Genomic DNA, 11,098 nt, shown 5'->3' on the forward strand with positions numbered 1-11,098 from the left:
CCCAACAATCTGGGACCTCATTTTACCTACCTGGGAAGGATGGAAGGCTGAGTCAACCTTGAGCCTGGCGGGATGCGAACCTGCACTAATTGCAGGCAGCTGGTGTTACTTAAGGAGGCATTAGCCCACTGCTGCTCTATTATTATTATTATTATTATTATTATTATTATTATTATTATTATTATTATTATTATTATTATTATTATTATTATTATTATTATATTATATTATATTATTATTAATAATAATTTTATTTATATTTATTTTTTATTTTAATTCCATTTATATCCCGCCCTTCTCTGAAGACTCAGGGCAGCTTACAAGCTTAGCAGTAGCCTTCATTCTATGTATATGCCTGCTTATTAGGGCTTTCACACACACCCCAAGCGGCATTATTACAAAGTCAGCTTATTGCCCCCAACAATCTGGGTCCTCATTTTACCTACCTCGGAAGGATGGAAGGCTGAGTCAACCTTGAGCCTGGTGGGATGCGACCCTGCACTAATTGCAGGCAGCTGGTGTTACTTAAGGAGGCATTAGCCCACTGCTGCTCTATTATTATTATTATTATTATTATTATTATTATTATTATTATTATTATTATTATTATTATTATTATTATTATTATTATTATTATTATTATTATTATTCGAATGCACACACCAAGGGAGCCACCGGCCTCCACCTCCTGCCTCTCTGCCACCTTCCAATTGGCGGAAGCATAAACAGATGGGCGCGGGGGTGGGGGGGTATTTAGAACCACCGCTGACGTCACGAGCTGGCCAAGCACTGTGCAGGTGTCGTCTCCAGCTCTCCTGCTGGCTCAGAGCTGAGCGGGCTACGCTCCCAGGAACTGCGACGGATCGCTCCTCTTCCTCCTCCTCCTCCTCCTCCTCCTCTTCTTCCTCGCTGGAGAAAAGCGTCGCCTGGACCGCGCGCAGCAGCAGCAGCGACACTCGGCACTGCAAACGCCCACGGCAGGCGCTGCCTTGGTTGCTCTCCCGGGCGCGTTTGCAACCTCCCCAGCTAGCTCCAGGACCTCGGGAGGAGACGGAGGCGGGTGAAAGCACGAGTCGGGGTAAGCAAAGAGGACGAGGCCGGTTGGGGTTGGGGGGGTGGGGGGTGGGGAAAAGGCAAAAAGGCCACCCCGACGGTGGAAGGCTCGGCCTGGCGCGGTTGACCCAAGCGCGGTTGGCTTCGACCCACCCAACGGTGGATGGAACGCAGCTCAACTGAAGCCAGCCTTGTCTAGGTCGGCGAGACCCGGGGAGGGCTCAGCTCGGTTTGGGGAAGGAAACGGGGGTGGGGGGGGGTGGAGTCCGAGAAATCGCCTTCCACGATCCCCCCCCCCGGCTTGCCAAAGCGGTGGCTTCAGTCGCCTGTCGCGTCTTTGTTGGAACCAAGCCTGGGGGGGGTGAACCCCAAAAGGCCGGCCAGGCGAGGAGGAAGGAGCTGGGCAGGCTTGAGAGACTACTGGGGTGACTTCACCTCTTCCCATCATCCGCTTCCTCTGCCCCCCAACTCTAATCCTTGCCGTGGCAGCGGAATTCAAGAAAATTCTGCGAGGAATCTCGCTTCCCCTTCCCCTGTCCCTCCAAATCCTGCTAGGCTTTTTTATCTGTTCCCCTTTTCAAATATAGATAGATAGATAGATAGATAGATAGATAGATAGATAGATAGATAGATAGATAGATAGATAGATAGATAGATAGATAGATAGATAGATAGATAGATAGATGATAGATATAGATATAGATATATATTGGCAGCTCACCTGGCTGATTCTTGTATTGGGAGTTTCTTGCTTTAAATCTTCCTGGTGTGATAGGTTTCTCTCGTTCTGTCAGCTGCACTGAATTCAAAGGGATGGAAATTTTTTTTCTTTTTCTCATCTTCTTCTTCCATTTTTATGCCACGGGTCAGTTTATACCCATTTTCTTCCTCAGCACCTCTAAGCTGCACTTGTAACCTTTCCCTCTCCCACTCCTGGCCCTTAATAATTGAAGATGCCATTTTACTGTATCTTCTGGAGCTCCAGAATTTTTTTAATTTTTTTTTTAAAGATATGTTAGCTAGAATCCCAAATTTATTGCAGTGTCCTGCCGCTTGGGTCTTCGGATTCATTTGATTGATGTTTCAGGATCCTAGGAAGCTGCCTTTTCTCAAGTGAATGAATGAATGAACCTTTATTGTCAAAGTACAGCCATGTATACATTGAGATTGGCTGAGCCTCCCTTCGTGCCCCCCGCCCCAACTTACAGGGACACAAACCCTCCATCTTATTACACCATGTGAACTAATTGCACAACACACCAGCCTCGCAAGTCAGTTATGCATAAAGTTTATAAAAATTATTTCCCGTTCAAAAGCCTAACAGCCCATGGATGAAAGCTGTTTTTCAGCCTGTTGGTGCGGCTGGCTATACTCCTATATCTCCTACCCAATGGTAGGAGAGTAAAGAGATACCGCCCAGGGTGTGAGTTATCCCTGAGAATCTTCCTCACTCTTCCAAGGTAATGAGCCCTGGTGATGTCATCCAGTGGTGTCAGGGGACAGCCCACAATATCTTGTGCTGTGCTCACCACCCTCTGTAATGCCTTCCTATCCGCGGCTGTCAGACCAGCATACCAAACCACAATACCATATGAGAGGACACTCTCTATAGTAGACCGGTAAAAGAAGGTCATTAGCCGTTGTTCTACCCTGTTCTTCCGCAAGACCCTGTGAAAGTGAAGCCTCTGTTGGGCCTTTCTGGACACCTGGGTTGTATTAACTTTCCAGGTCAGATCTTCGCAGAGGTAGACTTACAATTTATCCCTCTAGTACTAATAAAAAGATAATAATAGATGTAGCTTAGAGCTTAGTTGTTTGCTAGCAGACGTTTCATTCTCCCTCTAGGCCAGAAATAGGAACCCTTTCCATGTACAGGCAATCCTTGACTTACAGCCATTGATTTAGTGACCATTCAAATTTACTACCACACTGACTTGTGACTGATTTTCACACTTATGATCACTGCAGCATCCTCGTGGTCACGTGATCAAAATTTGGAGGCTTGGAAACAGGCATGTATTTATGACAGTTGCCGGGGGTCATGTGATCACCATTTCTAATCCTCCCAGCTCACTTAACAACCGTCTTGCTTAGCAACAGAAATGTTGGCTCCTGTTGTAAGTCGAGGGTTACCTGTACTGTTATTATCTGGATCACTTCTTTTCCTAATTTATTATTGTACTTTCACTCCACCCTGTGCTCCAAATCCACTGGCTGGATCACGTGAATAACCTCCCCCCCCGCCCCGCAAACAAAATGCAAAACAATAAAATTTAATCAATAACATTGAGTGATTCGAAACTAACATCTGCTCACCCAGCATAGAACAGGAACAGGAAAACAAGCTGATTACAGATGTTAGAGCCAAGAGAAGAGTTTAAACTTGGCACCATTAAGGTAGCAGCATTTCATATTCACAATGGGCATTTCTTAAGTGGGTCCTTCTAGCCAAAAAGGCCATCTTGCTTGTAGCCATCAGCCTCACTGGCCTTGGCAGGGGCATCCAGAGCAATACCAGTAAAGAACTTGGAGGCGGTCTTATCTGAGAGAAGACAGAAGATCACCAAAGATGATAAGGGGTCTGGAGGCTAAACCACGTGATGAACTAGACATGTTTCGTCTAACAAAGAGCAGGCTTAAGGGAGACCTGATAGCAGTCTTTCAATACTTGAAGGGCTGTCACAGTGAAAAGGGTGGCAATTTATTCTTTATAGCGCCTGAGGACAGGACAAGAAGCAATGCATGGAGACTCGTAAGAGGGAGATGCACCCTGGAAATAAGGAAAAATTTCCTGACCGTGAGAATGATTAGCCAACGAAACGGCTTGTCTCCCGGCACTGTAAGTGCTCAAGAAAAGATTGGGCAACCATTTGTCCAACATGGAATAAGGTCTCCTACCTTGAGCCGAGGATTGGACTAGGAAGTCCTCCAAGGTCCCTTCCAGCCTCTAGGAGTCTATGGAAGTCTGTGCCCCAAGACTTTAAATGGGGCCTTCTTCTGGACTTCTTTTCTTTTCCTGTTCATTAGAAACATTTTGTTGCTTATCCAAGGAGCCTTTTCAGTCTGAGCAAGTTGGTTGGGGTCCCTGGAGGACCTATATAAGCGGACCCTCAATCAACTTGCTCAGACTGGAAAAGCTACTTGGATAAGCAGAGAAACATTTTGAACCAACAGGAAAAGAAGTCCAGTCACCATGACTCAACTTCCAAACTAGACAGCTTCAGTTTGCTGATTCCCCATGGTGGAATCCATACAATCTGGCTAATTTTGACAAAAGAGCCTTGGTGGAGCAGTGGGCTAATGCCTCCTTAAGTAACACCAGCTGCCTGCAATTAGTGCAAGTTCGAGTCCCACCAGGCTGAAGGTTGACTCAGCCTTCCATCCTTCCCAGGTAGGTAAAATGAGGACCCAGATTGTTGGGGGCAATAAGCTGACTTTGTAAAAATGCCGCTTGGGGGGGGGGCGAAAGCCCTAATAAGCAGGCATATACATAGAATGAAGGCTATTGCTAAGCACATTGTGCTTTAGATTGTAAGCCGCCCTGAGTCTTCGGAGAAGGGCGGGATATAAATGGGATTAAAATAATAAATAAATAAATAAATAAATAAATAAATAAATAAATAAATAAATAAATAAATAAATAAATAAATAAATAAATATAATTTTAGTCACGATGGAGGTCTGCCTACCTCTTCCCTGTTTCTCCTACTTTAACTTGGGAAATGCTCAAGTAGGATAGACAAATGAGACAGGAAGAGGCTGGGAATGAGACTCACCCATTTCTGCTGCTCTGACTGGTGGATCCTCCAGGCTGGTGACAATTAACAGGGGACAGTTGGAGAGCCTGAGGGAAAAACCAATGCAGTATAGAAGGGCACCATTCCACAGTGACTCAGAACAGAGGCAACAGAGACAGAACACAGACTGGTAATGAAAACCGCAAATGTTTTGTGCCTTCTTAAGGATGGGTGGATTTTCCTAGCTAAGTAATGAGGGAAGCCTGAAAAGGATGTGACTTCTAGCTGCCTTATTATCTTTGTTCAATGTTGTCACCTTGGATTAGATTGCAAGGTCTGCATTTGTGAATTTTTCCAAACTAAGGATTCATTTCTGAGATAATTTAACTCGCTGTCAGCCTAAATCCCTTGCTGGTTGTACAGTCTCTATGGAACCATGTAATGCAGGGAGCACTGAGTTCATTTCTACAAGCAATAAGCATAGGGCGCTACAGGGGTGGGTGTGGTATACAAAGCATCTTACCACAATAGTTCTTAAAATGCCAGAGTGCCTTGTTTTAATGTCAACCGCTGAAACAGAAAATCAGATCATTCCAGATCAGCAAGGAATATAAAAAGCTGACATAAAACATTCAGTTTTACAATCATACTGTCTCTCACTATGCACACAAAGCACCACAATGATCTGTTCAGTGAGCAGCTGCCTTCACTGCAGGTGTATCAAGGAATGAATAAAACCCGTTGCATGAGGAAAAACAAGCTTTGCTCTCCAGCAAAAGCTGTAGACATGCGGCTCCAATTGAATTGCTTCGTTCCTACCATTCTACAGACGCATAGAAATTCTTGTTGGCAAATTTAGTCTCTGTCCTTTTGTTAAGATTCCTAGAGAACCTTCCCCAATCCTTGGTAAAGTCAACATCCGGGCTGAAATTATTGTTCTGCAATCACAAATGGTGTACAATTTTTTAAAAAAACTAGGTCAAAAGCATTCATCAAAGAGCTTCACCAGGCCTTGCAGATTTTACCAGATGGGCTGTTGGTCAGAACAGTTCCATTGAAAAGGCCTCTGTAACAGCTCTTGATTCCACTGGATCATCAAAAGCATGGGGAATGGCGCAGTAGTTGTTTTGCTTGAAAATAGAAAGGCTTAAAGGCATTGTTATCGAAGAGATAACTAGGGAAGTTCCTGGGCCTCGTTCTTGGCCTGTGAGAATGCTTGGTTTCCTAGGAGACCAGATACCTCAAGGACAAATGAATTGCTTGCGCATCCTTTTCTCGTGTACTCCATAACAAAGTAGAAACAATGCATATCAAAGCATGTCTTTGTTGTGTCTTCAAGGTTTAGGAGCTCAGAAAAAACTTGTTATTTCAACATGTCATGTCTATATATATATTGTTGTTGTTAGCTGCGAAGTCGTGTCCGACCCATCGCGACCCTATGGACAATGTTCCTCCAGGCCTTCCTGTCCTCTACCATCTTCTGGAGTCCATTTAAGCTCATGCCTACTGCTTCAGTGACTCCATCCAGCCACCTCATTCTCTGTCGTCCCGTTCTTCTATTGCCCTCAATCTTTCCCAGCACTGGGCTCTTCTCCAGTGAGTCCTTCCTTCTCATTAGGTGGCCAAAGTATTTGAGTTTTAGCTTCAGGATCTGGCCTTCTAAAGAGCAGTCAGGGTTGATCTCCTCTAGGACTGACCAGTTTGATCACCTTGCAGTCCAAGGGACTCGCAGGAGTCTTCTCCAGCACCAGAGTTCAAAGGCCTCAATTCTTTGGCGATCAGACTTTTTTATGGTCCAACTTTCACTGCCATACATTGCAACTGGGAAGACCATAGCCTTGACTATACACACTTTTGTTGACAGGGTGATATCTCTGCTTTTTAGTGTGCTGTCTAGATTTGCCATGGCTTTCCTCCCCAGGAGCAAGCGTCTTTTAATTTCTTGGCTACAGTCCCCATCTGCAGTGATCTTGGAGCCCAGGAAAATAAAATCTGTCACTACCTCCATTTCTTCCCCATCTATTTGCCAGGAATTGAGAGGGCTGGATGCCATGATCTTCGTTTTCTTAATGTTGAGTTTCAACCCAAGTTTTGCACTCTCCTTCTTCACCCGCAGCAAGAGGCTCTTTAGTTCTTCTTCACTTTCTGCCATTAGAGTGGTATCATCTGCATATCTTAGGTTGTTGATATTTCTTCCGGCAATCTTAATTCCAACTTTTGATTCATCTAGCCCTGCCTTTCTCATGATGTGCTCTGCATATAAGTTAAATAGGCAGGGTGACAGTATACAGCCTTGCTGGACTCCTTTCCCAATTTTGAACCAATCAGTGGTTCCGTGTCCAGTTCTCACTGTTGCTTCTTGGCCCACATATAGGTTTTTCAAGAGACAAATAAGATGGTCTGGTACGCCCATCTCTTTAAGAACTTGCCACAGTTTGTTATGATCCACACAATCAAAGGCTTTAGCATAGTCAATGAAGCAGAAGTAGATGTTTTTCTGGAACTCTCTAGCTTTCTCCATGATCCAGCGTATGTTGGCAATTTGATCTCTAGTTCCTCTGCCTCTTCGAAATCCTGCCTGTACTTCTGGTAGTTCTTGATCCACATACTGCTGGAGTCTAGCTTGTAGGATTTTAAGCATAACTTTACTAGCATGAGAAATGAGTGCAATGGTGCGATAGTTTAAACATTCTTTGGCACTGCCTTTCTTTGGAATTGGAATATAAACTGATCTTTTCCAATCCTGTGGCCGCTGTTGAGTTTTCCAAATTTGCTGGCAAATTGAGTGTAGCACTTTTACTGCATCGTCTTTTAAGATTTTGAATAGCTCAGCTGGAAAACTGTCACCTCCATTAGCTTTGTTGTTGCTCAGCTTTTCTAAGGCCCACTTCACTTCACATTCTAGGATGTCTGGCTCGAGGTCAGTGACCACCTCATTGTGATTATCAGGGATGTTAAGCTCATTCTTGTATAGTTCTTCTGTGTATATATATATATATATATATATATATATATATATATATATATATGGCTAATAAGATAAACATGCAGAGTTGAGTAATATTCTGTGGGACTTCCACAGTGATCTACATTGATCTGAAGATTTGTATAGTCTGGGTTTGAATAATCACTGGAGCCCAAAGATTTACTTGTGATGTGCAAGCTCTACATATAAATGCAGAGTCTATTAACTTGATTTCCCCCCCTTCGGCAACTCAACATCTGGTGTGGGCTCAAATGGAAGGTATGGAAAGGTCTCCTTAATTTCAGAGGACCTAAACTCCAAACTGTTCTTCACTTAACTAGCAATTCTTTTTTTGTTTGATATGTAGAATAAGCAACCATGAGGAAATCACTTGGGACCAGTTGGATTTTACTTCTCCTGCTCCTGCTCCAAATGGAACCCTCTTTTTCCAAGAAGAAGCCTAAACCTGGTGGCTGGAATACTGGGGGCCAGCGCCCCCCTGGTTACCCCCAGCAACATCCTCCAAATAGACCTAATTATCCACAGGGCGGTTACCCTCAACCTTATCCGGGACAAGGAGGCGGCTACGGAGGAGGCCACGGAGGTGGTTACGGAGGTGGTTACGGAGGTGGCTATGGAGGCAGCCAATATGGAGGCAAGCCCTGGAAGCCCAAACCAGCCAAGCCCAAGATGAAGCACGTGGCAGGAGCAGCTGTGGCCGGAGTTGCGGCAGGTGCATTGGGCGGTTACCTCTTAGGCAGTGCCATGTCTAACATGCGGTTTATGTTTAGCAATCCTTATGAGCAGCAGTGGTGGCAACAAAACCGTGACCGCTACTCTGATCAAGTTTACTACCCAAAGTACGACCAACCAGTTTCAAGGGACATCTTCGTGAGAGACTGCACAAATGTCACCGTGACCGAATACATGGAGCCCAGTGGGAACAAGACAGCAGATGAAGTGGAGAGAAAGGTGGTGACCCAGGTGGTACACCAGATGTGCACGGAGCAATACAGGCAGATGTCAGGGGTCGCTTCGCTGCTTGCCAACCCTTCTGTGCTTGTAATGGTCACCCTGATCTTATGCTTCCTGATACACTGAGTTGTTTTCCTGAAGGCTCTCTCTTGTTGAGCTAGCAGTATGGAGAAGGGACCTCTATAAAAAAGCATACACCTACTGGGAGAATACCTTCCTGTAGGTGCAATTTTTAATGGGTGTGTATAAGAATTGTTCTATCACCTAAGTATTCTTGAACATACTGGCTTCTTCTGAGCACACCATGGTCCCTTCTGTGATTCTATCTTTAGCTGCAAAACATTTCTGGGTGGGGAAAGGAAGCACATAAGATCATTTTATAACAAAACCTACCCTGCTAGAAATCTCACTCCATTCTCAAACATTGACCATTCAGCCTGCGCTTGCACACAATATAGTAACATACATAAGAATGGGCAAGTAATTTTTGGCCAGCTACCACTACATTGCACCTTGCTAGAACACTTTTTTATTTGTATATGTAATGCAGCAATCACTGTATATTACCACGAAGTCTGGCACCCTAAAAGACCAACTATGTCTTCACAAGGAAAGATTTGCATTTTTTTTAAAAAGGGCTTTGGCAACCAGAGTTGATCTGTACAATAGCCTTGGAGCTCTTGAGGGGCCCGTCCACCCCGACTGATTCACACATGGACATTTTGAAGGCCATTCCATATATAAGAATAAGCTTATGGCCTGTGAAGCACAATTGTTGCAGATACACAGCATGTGATTGATCTTGCTGAGGCCAAGTAGCCGTGAAACAAAAATACCATGATGGAAATACTTTATTAAGAGCAGGAAAAAAAAACAAAAATTGTAACTCGGTTTTTGGAATGTGAATGAGCAGATTGAAATATCATTTCTGTTAAGAAATAATTTCTGAAATGATTTTCAGAAATCTAAAGCTAATGAAAACTTTTAACTGCCACGGTGGTATTTCAGAGTCCGAGGGTAAAAAGGTAGACTGAGAATATGAAAGATATATTCATCTTCCAGATGAGGACTTCAGTTTCTCTCCTTGGAAGTGATAATTGTTCTGATTCAAATGGGACAAGCTTATCAGAAAGTTAGTGATTCAGTTAAACATCAGGAGTAAGATAGCATCCAATAGTTCCTTGGACCACAGTATCACTAGGAATTTGAACGTTTTTAACTCTGCAAAACTTTGGGAATAACTTTCACTACTAGACCAAAGTCACTTCCAAAGGCTTCTTTGGAAAATCAGAGAAATATTCAGAAAGAAACTGGAATTTAGAATGGTCTCTGGAACAACTGGAGAACCTAAAAGCACTGCTAATTCACAGAACACTTTTGGATGTGGGGAAATTACTCATGTCATCAGTGCTGATGTCTCAGCAGGCCCTAATAGTTCTAGTTAGAACATAAAACTTGCATCCTAAGGCTAGAAGGGAATTCTTGTACAACCCCCTGCTCGAGGCAAGAGACTTTATACCATCCCAATCTATTAAGCAAGAGGGAGTGATCCCCTTTATCTTCAGCTAAAGGCCAGAATAAGTTCATGGATGGTCTTCTAATGAACTTTGAGAACAAGAGCCTGATGAACTGGTTTTAGAGAACCACGTTTGGCATTTAGCATCACTTTAACTACATTAGCATTATTCTTGAAACAGCTTTTGCTTTCTTATTGTTTTATGTATTTACTTGAGGGTTGGGATGCAAAAGCTGACATGGCCCCCACCAGAGTCGCAGGGCTGGGTTGTTGTTGTTTTTCCAAATGTTTGTTAGCAAAGTTTGTATCTTTGTTATTTCTCCGCTGTATACAGCAAGCCTTAGAATATTACGTCTAGAAGTACAGCAGCCACTGGAATTTAGCTAGTTTGACGATGCCGTAATTATTGAATTTTAAGACCCAATTGAAAATTGCACTTTGGGTTATAATAATTTTGTCTATCCTAATACTATCCGCCTATGGTATTTATTATAAGGGGTACTTTTTTAAAAAAATGGACTTGCTGATTGACACTGTGCTTGTACCAGATATAAAACTGTAAGTGTGGTAAAAATATAATGGGATATGTTCTTTACCTACTGAGTGTATCTGGTATACATGAATATTTTGCCAGGTTATTGTAAAGGCCAACTTTAAATGTTTTAATATAACAGCAAAAAAAACTGAATTGTGGGGAGGGGGGAGAACGTCGGATTTGGAAGTGACATATCAGTTGTCATCGGGATATTTTGTAACTCTGTAGCTTTGCATGGGCTTCATTTTGATTTGCAAATGCTTTTTTTTAAATTAAATGTTTGATATAAAGTTAAAAATAAAATACGAAAGAAATAA

The 11,098-nt window shown here is 43.3% G+C and overlaps 1 protein-coding gene across 1 annotated transcript; it reads left to right on the forward strand.

Annotated features, from left to right (window-relative positions):
- Positions 1-839: 839 nt before the first annotated feature.
- LOC310643655 (major prion protein-like) lies at positions 840-11,098 on the forward strand. Its single transcript, XM_083368142.1, has 2 exons — positions 840-1,078; positions 8,123-11,098. Exon 2 carries the CDS (start codon positions 8,134-8,136, stop codon positions 8,854-8,856), a length of 723 nt encoding a protein of 240 aa, XP_083224268.1. The 5' UTR covers positions 840-1,078; positions 8,123-8,133; the 3' UTR covers positions 8,857-11,098.

The sequence above is a fragment of the Vipera ursinii genome (genome assembly GCF_947247035.1).
Source record: "Vipera ursinii genome assembly, chromosome: 8".
NCBI lineage: Eukaryota > Metazoa > Chordata > Lepidosauria > Squamata > Viperidae > Vipera > Vipera ursinii.

Coding starts and splice junctions, on each gene's coding strand:
- LOC310643655 (XM_083368142.1), top strand. CDS start 8,134: ATGAGGAAATCACTTGGGACCAGTTGGATTTTACTTCTCCTGCTCCTG.